The 22,384-nt window shown below is 45.7% G+C and overlaps 1 protein-coding gene across 1 annotated transcript in view; it reads left to right on the top strand.

The window, feature by feature from the left end:
* Positions 1-22,384, top strand: part of LOC126121660 (lachesin-like) — a 1,053,745-nt gene that overhangs the window by 978,052 nt on the left and 53,309 nt on the right. The window contains exons 6-7 of the mRNA XM_049915085.1: positions 10,903-11,058; positions 21,241-21,369. Coding sequence (XP_049771042.1) covers positions 10,903-11,058; positions 21,241-21,369 — 285 coding nt within the window. The remainder of the gene's footprint in view (positions 1-10,902; positions 11,059-21,240; positions 21,370-22,384) is intronic.

Raw genomic sequence — 22,384 nt, 5'->3', positions numbered from 1 at the left:
TCCAAGCTCTGTTTGACTCAACGCCCAGGCGTGTCAAGACCGTTATTACGGCCCGAGGTGGTTGTTATTTGTATTGATTTCTCAGGATCTCTGCACCCAAATTGAGTGAAAATGTAATCACATGTCAGTTCTAGTATAATTATTTGTCCAATGAATACCCGTTTATCATCTGCATTTCTTCTTGGTGTAGCGTTTTTAATAGCCTGTTGTCTAAATTTAAATAGGGGTAGGATAATGGAATCAAATCAAGTAAAGCTGACGGAATTAATAAAAGATAGCCAGCAAAATAACTGACGACAGTATAATTAGAGATGTATTAAATGCAAGTGACAACACCAAGAAAAGCTACTCAGAGAAAGGAAAACATGTTAACATAAAATATAGATTCAAGAATTGTGAAAAATTTTTCCTCGAGTACATCGATTATATGGAAGTTCAACCTGTACGATAAACATTTAAAAGAGAATAGAAGTTTTCGAAATGTGGTACTAGAGAAGAACGCTTAAGATGGATGGATCGAACCAGCGAGAAAGGAAACTTATAACACGACTAAGTGAAGAAATGTGTTCATATGGCACATATAGATGCATAGTCGAATATTTAGTTTGGTTATGGGGGACGCGTCGGCGTTAACAGTAGCATAGAAGACCAAGACTTGAATACAGCAAGGAGGTTCAAATAGCTGTAGGGTACAGATAAGAAAATACTTGCACATGTCAGCCTAGCGTGGAGAGGATACCTGCATCAAACCAGTCTCCGAAATGAAAAGCATAAAAAAATGAAGGGTGCCCTAAAAAGTCGAGTCAAAGAACAATTTCAGAATTACTGTAATCATCTGAGATGCACGACCTGATCAGATGAATCTGAAACTACAGATCGATCAGTCTGACATCAGACAGAACTGGCCACCAGAATAATATAATTATCCAGGGACAGAAAGAAAAGTTGAAGAGTTTCTGAGGAAAATCGGATTCAGAAAAGGTACGACAGGTGCAACTCTGACTTCGGAAAAAAATAGAAAAAAAGAGATAGTCGAATACCATCTTCCATTTAGAGAAAGCCTTTTCAAGAAGTAAAATAGGATGAGATGTTCAAAACCCTAAGACAAAGAAAGTATAAGTGCAATGAACAACTTCCAAAGTGTGATTAATGCCTGTGAAAGAGAAAAAGAAATCGAATTAAGTCAACAAGCGAGATTGACGACTGTTTGCAGGGGGGGTAGTCTGATGACGGTACTTAGTGCCGAAACCAGATGCAAATGTGCAAAATAGAAGTGCGACTGTAGATTAAAGACAGTTATTTTTTCTAATTGTGCTGGTCTTTGTTTCAATCGGCAGTCCGTCTGAAATACGAAATTAAGAATTGTCCAAGCGAGAGTTGTAGTTTACTTCCACTTCTGTTGCTTTTATTTCTAACAATGAGTGAATTAACTGTAGAACTTTTCACAAGGTAATTAAAACTGTAGTGATAAATTATACCAACATTAAGGTTTATTGACAAATAAATTTCTTCCGGCAAATGTGTGGGAGATGTAGAAGACCTGTTGAATAAAGTGAATATGGCACTTACAATAGAGGCTATGTTGACGACGATGATGAAAAAGAAAGAAGAATGGCGACTTGCTTAATATTAAAAGCGAGATGGGCGCCACAGTAGAAGAACATTTTTACACCAAACACAAGGTTGCAAACCGTTTGTGAAAAATGAAATCTATTAGAAGTCGATTGGTGCAGGCGGAGGAATGTCTTTTCAACAAAACGTCTTCCATGGTATCTAATAGTGACCTAGAAATAAAACTGTATTTGGACTGGAAAGTGGAAAGATTAAGTTTGGAATTAGAAGATAATGCATTTGTAGAAAAAGTCCATGAGAAATCCTTTCTAGATCAAGAGGCAGGTTTCAGAAAAGCTCTCAAAGCATCTGGGAAGAAGTGAGGCCAGCAGCAGATAAATATATTGTATGGCAGATTCAGGTGTGTGGAACAGACTGTTACGGCTGTAAGGTTTCTCGAAGAGAAACGAGTAACGAAAGAGAGTAATAGATGGAAGGTAGCATCCGTCCAGCAGAAAAAAATTATAATCAAAATTTATTAGGAAATTCCGCTAACAGTTTTATCAGGCTCTATGATTCAAGAAGGTGGTGGAGGATACAACAACATTTAAGTCATGGCCTTGTAACATTAGCCAACTAGGCCTTGCTGTGCTGCCAATGTGAACAGCTGAAATCAAGGGTAAGCTAAATCCGTTATGTCTCTCGAGCTCAGGTATGGTTAAAAGATGATCGAAACCTCTTGGTTAAAATGTTCCAGAGGTACAATAGCCCTCCAATCCGATCTCCGTAAAGGGATTAATCAGGAGGATGTCACCATCAGGGAAAAAACTGGCATTCTACGGGTCGAAGTATGGAATGTCTGACCGCTCAATCATGAAGTAAATGAGAGAATTTAAAAATGTAATGGGATAGGTTGAAGTTAGATATTGTGATAATTAGTGAAGTGCGGTGGCAGGAAGAACACGACTTATTGGCAGGTCAGTACGAGGTTATAAATATAAAATCAAATACACACATCCCAAAAAGATTTGCATCACCTCGGTTCCGAGAGTTCCGGAACCTTTACAGAAAACTGGAATAGAAATCAACATAAACATCATTTCCGCCCTTTTTATTGCTCACGAAAACCACACATTGCATGTTGTACCACCATATAGCGAGACCTTCAGAGATAGTGGTCTAGATTGCTGTAGACACCGGTACCTTGAGACCCAATAGCACGTCCTGTCGTATTGATGCATGCCTGTATTAGTCGTAGCGTACACAAGTTCATCAAGGCACTGTTGGTACAGATTGTCACACTCCTCAATGGCGATTCGGAGGAGATCCCGGTGGGTCACGTCGTGCATAAACAGCCCTTTTCAATCTATCACAGGCATGTTTGATAGGGTTCATGTCTGGAGAACATACTGGCCATTCTAGTTGGGCGATGTCGTTATCGTGAAGATTTGCATGAAGAGGCACGAATGCATTACTAATATGCTGCCGATATGGCTGCACTGTCGGTCGGAGGATGGCATTCACGTATTGTACAGCCGTTTCGGCGCCTTCCACGACCACCAGCGGCGTATGTCGGCCTGACATAATGCCACCCCAAACCAGCAGGGAACCTCCACCTTGCTGCACTTGCTGGACAGTGTGTCTAAGGCGTTCAGTCTGACAGGGTTGCCTCCAAACACGTCTCCGACGATTGTCTGGTCGAAGGCATGCCAATACTGAGCAGTCCATTCGGCATGTTGTTGGGCCCATCGCTACCGCGCTGCATTGTGTCGTGATGGACGTCGCCATGGACGTCGTGAATGAAGTTGCGCATCATGCAGCCTATTGCGCACAGTTTGAGTCGTAACACGACGCCCTGTGGCTGCACGAAAAACATTATTCAAGTTGGTGGCGCTGCTGTCAGTGTTCCTCCGAGTCATAATCCAGAGGCAGCGGTCATCCACTGCAGGAGACGTCCTTGGGCGGTCTGAGCGAGGCATGTCATCGACAATTCCTGTCGCTCTGACTTTCCTCCATGTCCGAACAACACCGCTTAAGTTCACTCCGAGACATCTGCACACTTCCCTTGTTGAGAGCTCTTCCTATCACAAAGTAACAATGCGGACGCCATCGAACCGCAGTATTGACCGTCTAGGCATCATTGAACTACAGACAATACGAGCTGTGTACCTCCTTCCTGGTGGAATGACTGGCAGTGATCGGCTGTCGGACCCCCTTCGTCTAAAAGGCGCTGCCCATGCATGGTTGTTTACATGTTTGGGCGGGTTTAGTGGCATGTCTGAACAGTCAAAGGAACTGTGTCTGTGATACAATATCCACAGTCAACGTCTATCTTCAGGAGTTCTGGGAACTGGGGTGATGCAAACCTTTTTTGATGGTGCAGGTGTAATGTAGGAGCAGGTACATCAATGAATAAGAAAACAGAGTATATGAAAAATGGTTCCAATGGCTCTAAACACTATGGGACCTAACATCTGAGGTCATCAGTCCTCTAGACTTAGAACTATTTAAACCTAACTAACCTAAGGACATCACACACATCCATGCCCGAGGCAGGATTCGAACCTGTGACCGTAGCAGCAGCGCGGTTCCGGACTGAAGCGCCTAGAGCCGCTCGGTCACAGCGGCCGGCTCAAGATATGGGTAAGCTACTATGAATGACATAGTGAACGCACTATCGTAGCCAACGCACACAACAGTAGTGAACAGATTGACAGGCTCTATGACGATATAAAATAAATTATTCAGATAATAAAATTATAAACAGCCGACCAGTTGCAATGGATAAAGAATTCTTTACCTAGGTTTCAACAAATTTAAATTTGTCTTCTTCAGAAGGTGGCCTAAGGACAATGAACATCATAGCTTACATTAGAAAAGTATGAAAAGTCAAGAATAGATTTTAACACAAATTAGAAAGCTCTTGCATTACAGAAATATGAGAACGACGACTGGTACTTACAATTTTACATTAGTATGGACTAATGTACCATTCAGATAATAGTGATGGGAGATTGTAATTGCATACTAGGAAAAGTAAGACAAGGGAAAGTGTTAGGATAATTGATTTGGGGGGGGGGGGGGAAGAATAAAAGAGCAACCTATCTGGTAGAATTATCCATAGAGGATGGCTTAATCATTGCAAACACATGATTTATTAATTATGTAAGATCACTGCGTACATGGAGGAGACTTGGAGACGATGAAAGATTTCAGACTCATCTTGTAATGTTACGACAGAGGTTTCGCAGGTAGATTTGAAATTTTATTGTAAGATATTTTCAAGGGCAGGTCACAATTTATTTGTTATGAACTGCAGATTTAAACTGAAGATTGCTCAAATGGCTCTGAGCACTATGGGACTTAACATCTATGGTCATCAGTCCCCTAGAACTTAGAACTACTTAAACCTAACTAACCTAAGGACAGCACAAAACACCCAGCCATCACGAGGCAGAGAAAATCCCTGACCCCGCCTGGAATCGAACCCGGGAACCCGGGCGTGGGAAGCGAGAACGCCCGCACGACCACGAGATGCGGGCTAAACTGAAGAAGCTGCAGAGAGGTAGGATATTATGAAAGTGAAATCGAAAGTGGCACAGATTGTTGAGGGTTTCCGTGAGAAGGGAATAGAGCTGAAGACGAATGGGTCACAGTGAGAAATTAAATTCGAAGGCAGCAAAGGGGAAAAAAGAAAAAAAAAGACGTGGTAGAAACTCTTAGTTATCACAAGAGATATTGAGTTTAAGTGGTGAAAGAAGAAGAATAAAAAGCAAAAATGAAGCAGACAAAAGCGAATACAAACGTCTAAAACATGAGATCACAGGAAGTAAAAATGGCTAAAAAGGAATGGCAAGAGGACAAATGCAAGTCTGAAGTAGCAGGGGGAAGACTGAGACCGCCCAAACGAAAATAACATATATAGAGAGAGTGATATTCGTAGAAAAGCTCTGTGAATAGTAAGAACTCGGATGGAAAACCATTACTAAGGAAAAAAGGGAAAGCCAAAAGATGGAAGGAACATATAGAGGAACTACACAACGGAAGGTAAGAAGACAATATAGAAAAAGGAATGATGAAATGTATGAGGATGTGGTATTGCGGGAAGAATTGGACACAGCACTGAAAAATCTAAGTCATAACAAGATCCCCTGGATTAGGTGACATTATGTAAGAATTATTGATCTTGGGGAGTCAGCTATGACGAAACTATTTCACCCGTTGTGCAGGAAATATCCTCACACCTTAAGAAGAATGTAGTAATTCTATTTCCAAAGAAAGCAGATGCTCACAGATGTTGTTTTTTCATACTACCTGTTTAATAACTAATAATTGCTAAATATCGAAACGAATAATTTACAGAAGAATTGAAAAAACTTACAGAAGCCTACCTCGATGGAGACCAGTTTGGACTCCGAAGAAATGTATGAACAAGCGATTCAGTACTGACCATACTACTTACCTTAGAAGATTGTTTCAAGAATGGTAAATGTATGTTCATAGCACTTGTAGACTTCTAAAGCTTCTGGAAATGTTGACTGGAATACATTCTTTGAAATTCTGTGGGTAGGAAGGGTAAAATACAGGGAGCAAAATGTTACAACTTATTCAGAAACCACACTGACAATATAAGAGTAAGTGAATGTGACACGGTCTCTCGAGCGTTGAGCTATCCTGTGACCCGAATGGAATCCTGAAGAAGATCCAAGCAGACGAAACAAAGCGTTGAGCATTTAAAAAGTTTGAAGAGGAATACAATGTGGCTTAACTGCTCACAAGGTTTTACCATCAACGACAAGGGTCTGCGAACTTTGAGCTTTCTCGGGCGCTTGTCCTTAGGGCCTGGTACAGCATTCTTAAACACATCGATTCCATATTCATATAAGAGTCGTGTTATCGCCAACAAGACGAGCAGCATCAATGTGGAATGATATACCGTACTCTCGATAAACCATGTTTCTGCTACTTTCTAATTACTACACCTGATGATAAACGTTTCTCCTTCTTATGGAGCAATACACATCTTCTCACAAACTACCTTTTTCGTCTTCTCTCTGGCACCGCCTCTCTGCCCCGAGTAGCCGTTTTGACTTTCCTCAACGCACATTTTCCTCCGTTACATTGCCTCTTCCACATCATCTGTCAGTTGCGTCGTGGGCGACCCCATTTTCTCTCGCTGGGACTGTAGCCGTCGCAGCTTCCTGTGTGGTATTCTCTCTTCATTCGTTCTACACTAAGATCAAAACCACATCAGCTGTTTCTGTTGGATGTCGTCACAAATATACCTATCCGTTTTCATCCTTTGTCGGATTACTTTATTTCTTATCCTGTCCATCCTAGTACAGCGTGAGCTTCGTCTTCGTCCTAAGTAATCCATTATGTTTTGATAACGTCCGAGGCGTCTGCTCCGTACAAAAGTACACTCTGGGGAATTGTCTTATGAATCCTCTTCTCAGTTGTTCTCATTTTTTGTTCCACAGAACAGAGTTCATTTTCCTTGTAACAGCTCGTCCTTTATTACTCCTAACACTGGTTTCATTATTGATTGTGTCCTGTTTATTAAATAATAATATCCAAAGATAATTTTGCCCATTTGCACATTTACCACAATTACTTCTCCATCTAAATTATTTACTTTTTCACAAACTGCTATTATTCAAATTTCCGCGTAATCTTTCCTGATATCCAGCATGCAGATGGCGTTACTCCTGCCTTATTTATGCAGATGCAGTTAAGTGCTGATAACTTGCAAACCATGTGTGAAGTCCACAGTTTGTTATTAGACGTTTGTTTACTGCCTCCTTTGAGGTGTTGGAGCATCATCGGCTGTTAGAACCGAAGTTGAATATGTTTAATGATTGTGACTCACTGCCGGGAAGCTGGAATGCAACCTTTTTGTTTCAATGTACTCTCCGTCCCAACAGGCCTCGGAAGGCCCAATGGTACCGACTGACCACTGTATCAGCCTCAACCGAGAGGCATCACTGGATGCTGATGTGCAGGGGCGTGTGGTCAACACACCGTTTTCCCGGACGTAGTCAGTTTTTGTGACTGGAGCCTCTACTTCTCAATGAACTAGGTGCTCAATCGCCTCACAAAGAATGAGTGCACCTCACTTGCCAACAACGCTGGGCAGACCCGGACGGTCACTCATCCAAGCGCGACACGAAGTTAACTTCGGTGCTATTTTGGGAACCTGTGCTACCACTATGACAAAGCCATTAGCTGTTTGAATACACACACACATCAGCAAAAGTTGGGCGTCAGCTCGATATGTTGTACGTGTGCGTTGCTAATGTGACAGGTCCTGTACCGATTGAGGGGTCACTACCGACTCTGTTGTACCGACGGGCACAACGCCGCACTCACATCGATTGCAGCATTTCAGTTGAAAGTAAAGTGCTAGTGACGCCTTTGAAACGTCTGTGTAAGAGTAGATTGAATATCCGTCATGCCACGAAGGACATTAGTGACCGAGATAGGCTCCGCATCATCACGTTACGTGCAGAAGACTTGTCAACCATGCAAGTTGCTCGACGTGTGCACCAGAGTCAAAGTGACGTGGCGGGGATATGGAATCGGTTCCAGTTGGCAGGCAGTGTTGAAGACTCACACCGCACTGGCTGTCTACGTTCGATATCTACGACCATTGAGACAATGGATGCATGGGCTGAATGCACCAGAACTGAATTTGGCATTCGAAAAGGTTACAAGATGTCATTTACCGCATAAAAATATCATGAGACGATCGAATGAAGCGACTCTTCGTTCCTGAAGACCATAGCGAGGACCACGTTAAACACCATAACACAGTGGGCAATGTTATAGACTGACAAGAAGTCATGTATAATAGACGCCCCAGGTCTGGCGTTGGATGTTTTCGACGAATCTTATATCTGTGCTCTGGTAATCACAGACAACGAGTTTGGAGACAGCCGGGTAATATCGAATGTCTCCAACACTGTGTTCTCACATGTGCCCCAAGGTGGTGGCGGGGTGAACCTCTGGCCTTACATAGGTCCACGGTCACTTCTTGTGTTTCTTGATGGCAATCTCACTACTCTATGATACGGAGACGAGATTCCTCTACCAGTGGTATCGCTGTGATTTTGCCGAAAATTTTATCTTGTTGGATGATAACTCGTGTGCTCATCGTATTGATGTCGTGAACAGCGTCGACAAGGACCACCTACTCTGCGCGACTTACGTAGAATGTCATTGAAATGTGGGACAACTGAGACCAGGGCTGACTTGATGATCTCACCAATGGTATGCCACGCCGGACTCAAACCAGCATCCCAGCAAGAATATGTTCCATTACTTATTGACGTTGCTGAGGAGTGCTGGGGGCCCCCATGGGAAACAGACGGTTTAGTCATTACAAAAATGTTTGTCTTTTTGATCTGGTGATCTGGACACACTGAAAATTGATATACGACGGCTGTACGATAAGTAATACAACACATTTTTCTCTGCCAATTTCGGTTGAAACACTGTAGAATTTGTTGTGGGGCGTCGTGGAATATTCCTGCTTCAGCCCCTATAGATTCATGAAGTTGCAATTGGTGGCGGCGCTATACACAGCCTTCAAAGTGGCGTCTGCAACGGAAGTGCGTTCCAAGCAGAGAGCCGTGTTTCTTTTGGTGGAAAACTAGAGAATTGCAGATGTTCATAGGCGCTTGCGGAATGCCTACAGAGGCCTAGAACTGAAGAAAAGCTCAGTGAGTCATCAGGCGAGGCGCTTGTCGTCATTGTAACAACTTCGTGCAAGCCTGTCCGATCTCCCGCGTGCCACCTTTCCTGCACAGAAAAGTTCAAATTGACACCTTCAGCAGGTTAAGTCAAGGCGACGGTCTCCTGACACTCGGAAGGGGTATTTCAGTTTGATGTTTTCCCTCATTGTGCATTTCAGGAAACGAAAGAAACAGTTTCAGCGTGTTCGTCACCACTAAAATGCAAATGAACTCCTTCTCCATGACAATGGACAATCTCTGGATTCCAGCACTGTGTCGTCATATGAAGACTATCACAATACACCTCGAAATGCAATTATTTTTTACTTCCTGCGGAGCTTAAAAGAGCACCCGAGTCTGATTACAGGGTTTGTGACGAGTTTCGAAGCACTTATGAGCTAGTCCTCTAATCTTTATACGAAACCTTTCGTAAGTAAGCACTTCCTCAGCAGACTTAAACAATTTATGTTCCCCGGTGGTAGCTGATACTGAAATACTTAGTCTGTGAAATGCATACCCGAAATATTTGCTTGGCCTGCTGATTACTAACGAGCAAGGCGACCAGCGTCACAAAACGCAGGATCTCAGCTGTGCGCACAAATCTTACATTACTTTATCCTGCCCCCGTCATCCATCTACAAAATTTTTAACACAGACGCTATCACTTGGTATCAAAGAGACTGGCTTCCTCTTAACATTAACTAGTACGGATCCCACACTGGTGAACAGTATTCAAGTAGTGGGCGAACAAGTGTACTGTAACCTACTTCCTTTGTTTTCGTACTGCATTTCCTTAGGGTTCTTTCAATGAATCTCAGTCTTGCATCTGCTTTACCGACGATTAATTTTATATGGTCATTTCATTTTAAATCACTCCTAATGCCTACCTCAGATAATTTATGGGATTAACTGCTTCTAGTTGCTGACCTGCTATATTTTAGCTAAATAATAAAGGATCTTTCTTTCTATGTATTCGCAGCACATTATACTTGTCTACATTGAGATTCAATTGCCATTTCCTGCACCATGCGTCAATTCGTTGCAGATCTTCCTGCATTTCAGTACAATTTTCCATTGTTACAACCTCTCGATATACCACAGCATCATCTCCAAAAAGCTCAGTGAACTTCCGATGTTTTCCACAAGGTCATTTATGTATATTGTGAATAGCAACGGTCCTACGACACTCCCCTGTGACACACCTGAAATCACTCTTACTTCGGAAGACTTCTCTCCATTGAGAATGAAATGCTGCGTTCTGTTATCTAAGAACTCTTCAATCCAACCACACAATTGTCTGATAGTCCATTTGCTCTTACTTTGTTCATTAAACGACTGTGGTGAACCGTATCAAACGCCTTGCGGAAGTCAAAAAACACGGCATCTACCTGGGAAGCGGTGTCTATGGCCCTCTGAGTCTCGTGGACGAAAAGTCATTGTACTCGAACATAATACGTGTTCCAAAATTGTACAACTGATCGACGTTAGAGATTCTGTGACGTGTATTTCTAAATAAAGGAGTAATTCAGAAGTTCTGATTCCTCGCAGAGTCGGAGAGACGTGAAAGCTGGTCCGTGTCCGCCGAGTTTAAAGCAGATTGCGTGCTCGGCTGTTGCAGTGTCGCCGACGCTGGAGGAGCACTCGGCGCCGTCGGAGGTGGTGGTGCGCGAGTCGCAGGACGTGACGCTGTCGTGCCGCGCCACGGGCCACCCCGAGCCCGCCGTCACCTGGCGCCGCGAGGACGGCGGCACCATCGCCTACGCCGGCCGCCACGGTGCGTGCGCCGCGCCCCCTGCCAGCCGCTCTGCTGCCTCACAGTGCGGTCGAGATGCTGCTCTGCACTACAGCATCTCACCGCAGCTTTCATGGGATACCCATTTCGTTGTTTATGTATTTAACATTTTCCTCCGGCTTCGCAAAATTTTGAGTTGTTCATGGTGTGAATATTCCTGCTATTGACCATCAATGGTACAAGCCCCTCAGAATCCAAATACCAAAGACACCTTCAGCTCTAAAATGTGATGAATATCGCACCCTGAGTCAATTTTCGCACACGTCGAAAATATTGACAACAATAAGCAATAAAAGTGAAAACTTACTTAGCTGGAAATCAGTTTACATTTAGATGGAAGAGAGGCTCGAAAGAACCTCTTACGGCGAGTTGCAGACAAAATTCAGGATGTTCAAAAAGATTTCGGGCTTGCAGCCGGTCGTCATAAACTTCATTGCACGATATTTCGGCTGGACAACTGCCAGCCATCTTCAGGTGAGTCGAACGAGGACTGACGAACACGTTCTCCGATCCAGCTTATACAGTGCGCTGATAGTACTGCCGCGCATGCGTTGCAGTCGCGGAGACAGAAGGGACACACCGCCCAGCGGCAGCGCCCTCGCTGGTGGAACTGCAGTACTCAGCTGCCATCGGTATTGTCGCTGGCCGCAGCTATCAAAGTCTTCTGGCGTCTTCGCCTCGAGCAAATTTCGGAGATGACGGGATTCCATGCGTTATTCAATTGGTAACCACTGTCAGGGGCCATTAAATTTCCCGCAATGCGTATTTCAACCGATTGTTTGATAATGGAGTCCCAAAAAGTTGTTGCAGTGGCCAAAACCGAAGTTTTGTCGTACTCCATTGAATGTCCCTTAGAAATACAATGTTCCGCAACTGCAGACTTACTGGGTTGCGGTAGGCGAGTGCAGCGTTGATGTTCCGTACAACGCTCTTCCACTGTACGCGTTGTCTGTCCTATATAGGCCATACCACATTGACACAGTATTTTGTAAATTCCCGCCGTCCGCAGTAACAAATCATCTTTCACCGATCCCAGCAAAACAGAAATCTTGGAAGGCGGATGAAATATCACTTTCACATGAAAATTATTAAGAATCCTTGCTATCTTGAAGTAGATATTTCCGACAAAGGGAAGAAAAGCTAGGGACTTGGCTGGCGCGTTCTCCTCTTTATCCACTTCCCTGTTCCTGGCTCTAGTTGAGATGGCCCTCTTAATTTGCCGGGTCGAGTACCCACTGTCTCTGAACATTGTCCTCAAATGTGCCAGTTCCTTAGGCAAATTCTCTGCATCCGACACCGTGTGTGCCCTGTGTACAAGGGTTTTAAGCACACTCATGGTATGGGATGGGTGATGGCAACTTGAAGAATGCGAAAACAAATCAATGTGTGTGGATTTGCGAGAGACAGAATGTCCCACAGTGCCGTCACTCTTCCGTTTAACCAAAACATCCAGGAATGGAAGGCAGCCATCTTTCTCTAGTTCCATCGTAAATTGAATATTCTCAAGGATGGAGTTAAGATGATGAAAAATCCTATTAACTTTTCTTCTCCGTGGGGCCACACTATGAAAGTGTCATCGACGTATCTCCAAAAAACAGTTGGTTTACAAACCGCTGATTCAAGTGCTCTCTCCTCATAATCCTCCATAAAAAGGTTAGCCTACCAGAGAAAACAGAGGGCTGCCTATAGCGACACCGTCAAACTGTTCAAAATATTCCTGGTTAAACATAAAATAAGTTGAGAAAAGAGTATACCGAAACTAAGCAGTAACGTCCGATTCAAACTGTTGACCTATTAGAATCAAGTAATTCGCAAGAGATAGTTTTGTGAAAAGGGAAACTACATCAAAACTCACTAGAATATCCGATCTACTTAAGTGGAGAGCCCCCAGTCTGTTGATAAAATCAGCAGAGTTCCGTATATGGTAGATAAAGAGGAGAACGCGCCAGCCAAGTCCTTAGCTTTTCTTCCCTTTGTCGGAAACATCTCCTTCAAGATAGTAAGGATTCTTAACAATTTTCATGTGAAAGTGATTTTTCGTCCGCCTTCTAAGATTTCTGATTTGCTGGGATCGCTGAAATGATTTGTTACTGTGGAAGGCGGGAATTTACAAAATACCGTGTCAGTGTGGTATGGCCTATATAGGACAGACAACGCGTACAGTGGAAGAGCGCTGTACAGAACATCAACGTTGCACTCGCCTACTGCAACTCAGTAAGTCTGCAGTGGCGGAACATTGTATTTCTAACGGACATTTAATGGAGTACGACAAAACTTCGATTTTGGCCACTGCAACAACTTTTTGGGACTCCATTATCAAAGAATCAGTTGAAACACGCATTGCGGGAAATTTAATGAACCGTGACAGTGGTTACCAATTGAATAACGCGTGGAGTCCCGTCATCTCCGAAACTTGCTCGAGACGAAGATGCCAGAAGATTTCGATAGCTGCGGCCAGCGACAATACCCACTGCAGCTGAGCCTTGCAGTTCCACCAGCGAGGGCGCTGCCGCTGGTCGGTGTGGCCCTTCTGTCTCCGCGACTGCAACGCATGCGCGGCAGTACTATCGGAGAACGTGTTCGTCTCCACCGCTCCGATAATCCCCTCCCAATTGCGCGTGGCGGAGTTGCCATTGGTCACCACCGCCAGATACCCGTTCGGCTCCAACCTCTCCTTCCCGACCCCACCGAACACCTGATCCTTAGTCTCTTCTTCCCCAGCCTTACCATTACGTGCGCCACCATCTATGTCCGCCCCAACGCCCCCATTCCCTTCGACTTCCTCTCCCACATCGACCGTACCTTCTCCTCCTACGTGATCGCCGCCGACCTCAACATCCATAGTCGTTCCGCTGCCCAGTTACGGCGGTGGCATCGGTTCCTCTCCTCCCTTCAAGGCGATCTCATCCCCATCCCCCAGCACACCCGTCCCGAATCCAACTCCACTCCCAATGTTATCCTCTCCTCCCCCAACCTCCTTGGCCGCATAACCGTGGATGTCCTGGAGCCTATTGGTAGCGACCATCTCCCTGTCCTCCTCACCGTTTCAGACGGCCGTCGCCCCCACCCCGACTCTCATAATGACCCTCCCCCTAAGTACCTCCATGACTATTCCTGTGCCAACTGGAATGCTTACCGGGATACCCTCTCCACCCGGGTCGATAGCCACCCTTTCACCTACCACCACCCCGACGATGTCACCCATGCCGCCTCCTTTCTCCAGCAGACCTTGTCTGAGGCAGTGGAGGCCCACGTCCCTACTGTCACCATCCAGCCCCACCGTCCTACCTTACCCCCGCAGGCCGTCCTCCCCCTCCGTGAATTCCGCCGTCTCTACCGTGCCTTCCTCCGCACGCGTGACCAGGACACACTACGACGCCACCGGCAACTCCAGCGACACATTCGTAATTTGCTCGCGGCTAAGAAACGCCGGGACTGGCGACAGACATGCACCCGTTTAAATGCTACCCTACCTATCAACTCGTCCAAGTTTTGGTCAGCCTTCCGTCGCCTTACCGGAACTAAACCCTCCCCCTACTATCCTCTTCTCCATGATGATAACCCCTTCCCTGACACCCTTAGTAAGGCCAATCACTTTGCCTCCTACCTCTCCGATGTATTTTCCATCCCCAATGATCCCCAGTTCGATTACTCCCACTTCCCGGATATCCGCGATCGAACTGACACCTCTGTCCCTCCCCTTGCTCCTGGTTTCCAGTACTTGGACAACATTGCACACACGGAACTCAATGCCCCTATCACTACACAGGATCTCATTGCTACACTCCGCACCAAACGCAACACCGCTCCTGGTCACGATCGTGTCACCTACCGTCACCTTCGTGAAGCTCCTGTCTCTTTCCTCTCCACGCTGGCCAGGCTCTACAATGTAGTCCTGTCCACCGGTTACTACCCCGACCTGTGAAAAACCTCCCGTATCCTCATGTTCCTTAACCCTGGCAAACCACCGTCCGCCGTCTCCTCCTACCGTCCCATCAGCCTTACCTCGGTCTTCAGCAAGGTCCTGGAATCTATCCTCACCCGATGCATCCACCAGCATCTCCGCCAGCACCGCCTCCTTCCCATTACGCAGTGTGGCTTTCGGCCGTCCTTCTCTTCCGACGACCTTCTCCTTCACCTCATTCATCTCCTTTCCGACCAGCTTAATTCCCGTCGCTCCGCAATCTTCCTCTCCCTGGACCTCGAACGTGCTTATGACCGCGTATGGCATTCCGGTCTCCTCTTCAAGCTCCAAACCTTCGCCCTTCCCATTAACTACGTCCGTCTGATCGGATCCTTTCTCTCCCGCCGTCCTTCCTATGTCACCATCCATAACACAGATTCCTACACCTTTTTCCCCTCCGCCGGTGTGCCCCAAGGCTCCATCCTCTCCCTTCTGTACCTTTTGTACACGGCGGACATGCCGCCGCCGTCACCCCCCGTCCACCTTCTCCAGTTTGCCGATAACACCGCCTTCCTTGCCCTTGCCCCCACCCTGCAGCGCTCCCAACACCTTCTCCAATCCCATCTTGACCGGTTCACCACTTGGTGCAACCAGTGGTTGCTCAAGGTCAATCCCTCCAAAACCCAGGCGATCATTGTAGGCAAAACCACCCCTTCCTTCCGCCTCCTTGATTTCTATATCACCATCTATGGCCGTCCTATCGCCCTCACTCCCACCCTTAAGTACCTTGGCGTCACCCAAGACCGTCGCCTCTCCTGGACTCCCCACCTCCGGACAATCCAAGCCAAGGCACGCTCCCGACTCAGTCTCCTCAAGCTCCTCTCCGGCCATACGTGGGGTCTGGACCCCTCCACCATCCTCCACACCTATAAATTCCTCATCCGCCCTATCCTTTGTTATGCCCATCTGGCTTGGATCTCCGCCCCCCCTACCTTTTATAAATCCCTCCAAATCCTTGAACGCCATGCTCTCCACCTCGCCTATCGCATCTGTCTCCCCTCCCCCACGCGGATCCTGTACGATCTCATCACCTTCCCCCACCTTCTCCTTTTCCTTGAAAGGATACGGATCCTGTACACCTCCCATAAACTCGATCCTCCTCACCCGCTATTCCCCCCGATCCTCTCCCACCCCCGCCCGCTGCCGCACCTGTATTCCCACGTCCCACCCGGTCTCCATCTCTCCATCCTCCTTACCCACTCCCAAGGTGGCTTCTATCAGCTCCCCCTCCCTGATGATGTCCTCCTCCCCTCCATCTACCCCTCCTATCAACTTTGACCATACCCCACCCCCACTTCCGGTGTCCTTTCCTTTAGGCACCCTCCCTCCCTTCTCTTCCCTTCCCTTCCCTTCTCTTTCCTTTTCCCCGTACCCTCCCTCCACCCCTTTTCCCCTGGGATTCCCCTCCCCCTTCCTCCCTCCTCCTATCTCCCCTGCCCGTGGCATCTCTGCTCTCCCCTCTTCCTCTCCCACCCCCACCCCCCTCCTCCTCTCTTGGCAGGTCCCCGGACTCGCACACGCTCAGTGAACATTCGTGCGCTGGAGATCATCACCATCTGTGTCTCTTGTGTGTGACGTCGTTTTGTGTTTTTTAGTGTCCGCCGTCACGCTTCTACGTTCACTTGTGCCGTCGGATTCACCAGTGTTCTGTGCGCCGTGTCAACGTGTTTTCAGTGTCGTTATCGTCAAGTGTGAACGGCTCCGTGTTTTTTTGTGTATCTGTGACCACTCTTTTTTGCACGTCACTCTGTTCATTCTGATTCTCCATTCTGTGTTCTGTTATTGTCAACACTATGGCTGAAGAGCGGCGTAGCATGCTGCTGACAGCCTACCTGTTGTTTAGGTATTAAAATATCAATAAAGGAAAAAAAAAAACGTGTTCGTCAGTCCTCGTTCGACTCACCTGAAGATGGCTGGCAGTTGTCCAGCCGAAATATCCTGCAATTAAGTTTACGACGACCGGCTGCAAGCCCGAAATCTTTTTGAATAGTTGATTCGCCGGGAAAATTTCAAATTTTACAAAATTCAGGATGTAAGGAAACCATTAATTATTCCATTTGTAAATCTAGAAAAGCCTTGAATGAAGTGAACGGTATTACTTTCATAAAGATTATGTCTGTTTTTGGTCTATATTACAGGGACAGGTGAATTATATATGAACTATGTTTACGTGCAGGTATTCGGAATGTGTGAAAACTAAAGAGTCATCACGAACAGAAATGGTGAAATACAAGAGAGAAATATGTCTGGAGTGTCAGTTGTCAGCAGTGTTGTTCATACTATATATTGAGAAAGTCATTAAGGAATTTAAATAGGTCATGGAAGGACTAAAACTCAGTGGATTGGAAATAAAAACGGTAAGATTTTCTGATGACGTAGCTGTCATTCATGAAAACGAAGGGGAACTGAAAAAAATGCAAGAACAAACACAAGGTATAGCGAGGAAAAACAAGATCATAACACAAGGTATAGCGTAGAAATCAATCCACAGAAGACAGAAATTATCGTAAGCAATCGCCAACCTATCGTAGTAGACATGTACTACTCAGATCAATAAATACCTTTGACTACTTCGGCACTAAAATCAACTCAAATACAACAACTTAAGCCAGTAAAGAGAAAAACTGAAAACCCCTTGGCCTCACAAGATAAAGTGCCATTGATACAAAGAATCACATTCAATTCCACGTGAATTCCCAGATCATAGGCAGATTAGTAGACGCCGCTGTCGGTTACTGGCGATTCATTTAATTAGCGTTCTTGATGCGGTGCTGTTATTCGCATCTGCTTTCGAGTAATCGAAATCCCACTAATATAATTTCTAAAAAAACTTCCTTAAGTGGTGTGACGAACATACTCGTTCCGAAATGGACGTTGGTTCTGGCTGGACTTGTTCATTTTGTCGACGGCTTGGCAGTTCTGTGGTTACCAGTGTCAGAGCGCACTGTCTCATGAAAAGTATCCTGACACCTCCATTTAGTGTGGAATTGACCATTAGACCAGGCGGATCCGCAGGTATAAATGGAGGCGGCGATTATCATTTTGACAGTAGACAAGTGGTAATAGGAGGATGAGTCACTCAGGAGAACTGACTGACTTCGAATGTGGAGTGGTCATTGGATGTCACATGAGTAACAAATCCTCCGTGACGTTCATATGTTCTGAAACTGTCAAATCTATTGTTGGTGATGTAATCGAGAAGGAACAATCCCACCTAAACCAAGACCAGGTAGAGCTCAAGTACTGACGGACAGGAGCCGTCGAGAATTTAGGACGGTAGCTGTCGATAATCACGTGAAATAATCGGAAGGAATCACTCCTGAGTTCCAAAGCGAATATGGACAGTGGTGGAGCAGCTCTTTATAAGCCGCTTTATAACCCGTTGGCGGAATCCCACACTGTCGTGAGGATATGGAATCGCATTCAGGAATGCCACAACGCACTCTACACGACTAGCACCTGAGAGGACAGACGTACAACGTAGGTGGCCGCTCTTTCATTGATGGTAAATCTTCTTAGTCGTTAAGTCGCGTTGCATTTCTCTTCAAACTTTCTCAGTGCTCGACGTTTCGATTCCTCTACTGGAATCTTCTTCAGGATTTCATTCGTGTCACTGGCCGACATGTTGGCTTACTCTTGTAACTTCAGTCGCATTTCAGTTCGAAAACGGCGTGGGAGTGTTTTTCATGGTTATTAGCTTTAAGATAACACTAATTGTGAAAGGATATAAACACATTTTATAGCGAACGAAGCAGCAGGAACGAAGCAGCAGTCTCGTGCTGTTAAGAAGTACAGTGTAATGTTCCTTCGGACACGCAGCACCAATGAAAAAACTCAGAAACTGTATTCTTAGTTGCGATATTAATCACATTCGGCTGCGTGTAGGAATGACGACAATGAAAATTTGTGCTGGACCGGGACTCGAACCCGGATTTACTGTTTTACGAAAGTGGTCGCCTTAACTGCTTCGGCCATCCGAGCACGAATCACGGCCAGACCCAAATTTCCATACGTCGTAGTCTGTGTCACACCCTGGACTCGTACGTTACGTATACTCCGTTCCAGGAAGGATATATTTATCGAGATCAAGAGCGTGATATTGACGAATAAATACGAAATAACAGAGCAATATACAGAGGGGTCAAAAAAAATGTAACCACTGTTTCAAAGTCCATAACTGGCAAACTAATTGACGGAGTTGTCTCATCTTTGGTAGTGTAATAGTTTGTAGTTCCGGCAATCGCGACACAAGCGTTGTATTGCGGTGTTTTGTTTTGTCACATGACAGTCGCCAGATAGTCAGTGTTTTGTTCTTAGTTGCACCTAGTTACTCGAGTAAACATGGCTGGCGCAAGGCTTACATTCGATGAAAGGAAGTCAGTTTTGAAGTGAGAAAGAAAATATTAATGAGGTTCAACGGCAATGGCGAAATGAGTATCAATCAGAGCCACCGACACATATCACGATTCGCATTCGAGACAAATTTGAAGCCGAAGGCTGTGTTAAAGATGTACACAAACAACGATCTGAACGACCTGTAACAGTAACAAGTCCAGCTAACTCCCGTCGTGTGTTATAACAATTCACTCGCTCACCACAGAAGTCTGTGAGACAGTGTGCCCGTGAAACTGGAGTGAGTGGCTCAAGTGTTCGGCGAATTTTGCAGACAGCAAAGTGGATGTGCTACATCCCACGATTGGTACATGCAATGAACGAGGACGACCCAGATCGGAGACTGAAGTACTGCGAGTGGTTTAGTAACATGGTGCCCAACGATGAAGAGTTTACAGAGATGATTGTGTGGTCTGATGAGGCACAGTTCAAACTCAATAGAACAGTAAATCGCCACAATTTCATCTACTGGGCCGCCGAAAATCCGAACGTCCATGTAGACAAAGCCGTAAATTTGCCGTAAGTAAATTTGTGGTGTGGGTTGTCTTACCAGGGCTTGATTGGGCCATTCTTCTTTGATGACACAGTTACCGGTGAGGCGTACCTTCAGAAGCTCCAGACATTCATTTTACCTGCCATCCGAGACTTGTATGGAGACGGAAGAGTTTACTTTCAACAAGATGGTGCCCCAGCCCACTACCAAACTCGTGTTAGGGCATATCTCGACGAAAATCTACCAGGAAGATGGATAGGCCGTAGAGGTGCTGTGAAGTATCCACTACGTCCCCCAGACCTAACTCCTCTGGACTTTTGCCAGTGGGGAACACTAAAGGACGTCGTTTATCGACAAAAGCCACGCACATTGGATGAACGTCGAGAATCCATCGTACTTTCATGTGCAAATATCCAGCTGAACACTTTGCAGTCAGTAGTTTGTGCTGCAGTTCGTCGGCATCGTTTGTGTATGGATGTTAATGGTGACCATTTCGAACACCTACAGTGATATCTTTAAGTTGGACTTTAAGCTACACTTTCACCAAAAATGTGACAACTCCGTGAATTAGTTTGCAAGTTATGGACTTTTAAACAGTGGATACATTTTTTGGAACCCTCTGTACATCAAAAAGTAAAATACAATGTTCCTTCGGACATGCTTCGGTTGCCTTACTGAAACTATTCACAGCAGGGTTCAAGCCGTTATGAAGGTGGAAGATGAACACACCCCGTATTGTTGTTGTTGTGGTCTTCAGTTCTGAGACTGGTTTGATGCAGCTCTCCACGCTACTCTATCCTGTGCAAGCTTCTTCATCTCCCAGTACCTACTGCAACCTACATCCATCTGAATCTGCTTAGTGTATTCATCTCTTGGTCTCCCTCTACGATTTTTACCCTCCACGCTGCCCTCCAATACTACATTGGTGATCCCTTGATGCCTCAGAACATGTCCTACCAACCGATCCCTTCTTCTGGTCAAGTTGTGCCACAAACTTCTCTTCTCCCCAATCCTAATAAGTACTTCCTCATTAGTTACCCATCTAATCTTCAGCATTCTTCTGTAGCACCACATTTCGAAAGCTTCTATTCTCTTCTTGTCCAAACTATTTATCGTCCATGTTTCACTTCCATACATGGCTACACTCCATACAAATACTTTCAGAAATAACTTCCTGACATTTAAATCTATACTCGATGTTAACAAATTTCTAAAGTCCACCAATAGGTGCCCGTAGTCTTTTGGTCAGATAGTGTATTTTTATCAGTGCTGTAAATGGATATTGCTCTGAGAGGTTGTCCCTCCTGTGCCGCAGTGCCGGAGGTGCCCAGCGAGGAGCTGCGGCTGGTGTCGGTGAGCCGCCTGCACACGGGCGCCTACCTGTGCATCGCCAGCAACGGCGTGCCGCCCAGCGCCAGCCGCAGGATCGTGCTGCGCGTCCAGTGTGAGTACACTTTTAAGTCAGAAACCAAGCATTCTTCACTCCTGCGAGGATACACAGTAGGTCTCACATGCAAATGTGCTGTGGCAGGTGACATCACGTTGACGCTCTAGCCTCACAGTAACGCATAGAAGGTAACAGGCTCACCGCGCACACTTCTACCCTCACTGAGAATACACTGGGTATTTTTCATGTTACTGTGTATTACCATTATTAACTTATTAGGTAAATAAAAAATGCTACCACCATTTAAAAACAGCCTTTCCATTATCTTCAGATAACCTGTTAGTACACCGCTCTTTCATAACCACTTTCTGTTGATAGTAAGAAAGAGAGCTCTAGACCACTTTCCGAAAACATACAATGATAACTTAAAACAATATGACCACTTACTTAATAGCTCGTTTGCCCGTCTTTCGAACGAAATACATCACTGATTCTGCGTATCAGGGATCCGACAGTTTGTCGGTGGGTTTACAGAGGTATGTGACATTAGATGTAACTCGCGTTAATAACGGGCCGCTGATCTGCGCTGGAGTTGATGGCGCCCGATAGCGACCGAGTTGGGTTCCATAAGATTCACATCAGACGAATTTGGTCGCCGAGACATCAATGTGAGTTCACTATAATGCTCCTGAGACCACTGTAGCACGGTTCTGGCTCTGAGACACGGACAATTACACTGCTGAAAGAGGACATCGCCATCGGGGAAGACATCAGGCATGAATGGATGCAGGTCTTCGCAGCTGTCAGCGTGTCTTCGATTACTGCCACAGGTCCAATGCGAGCACAGGAGTGTCTCCCCTAGGATAATATTGCTCTCACCAGCCTGCGTCCGTGGCGCGCCGCACGTTTCGAGACGCCGTTCATATCGATGACGGCATCTGTGGAGACGACAGTTGACCTAGTTTAGCAAAACTATATTTCACCCGAAGAGCCGACCCGTTGCCATTGATTGGAGCTCGAATCCCAATGGACCTGCTCCAACTGAAATTGTAACTGACGATGTTGTTGCATC

Source organism: Schistocerca cancellata, chromosome 1 (genome assembly GCF_023864275.1).
Source record: "Schistocerca cancellata isolate TAMUIC-IGC-003103 chromosome 1, iqSchCanc2.1, whole genome shotgun sequence".
In the NCBI taxonomy this organism is placed as follows: Eukaryota; Metazoa; Arthropoda; class Insecta; order Orthoptera; family Acrididae; genus Schistocerca; species Schistocerca cancellata.
This window is presented reverse-complemented; position numbering and strand designations above follow the sequence as displayed.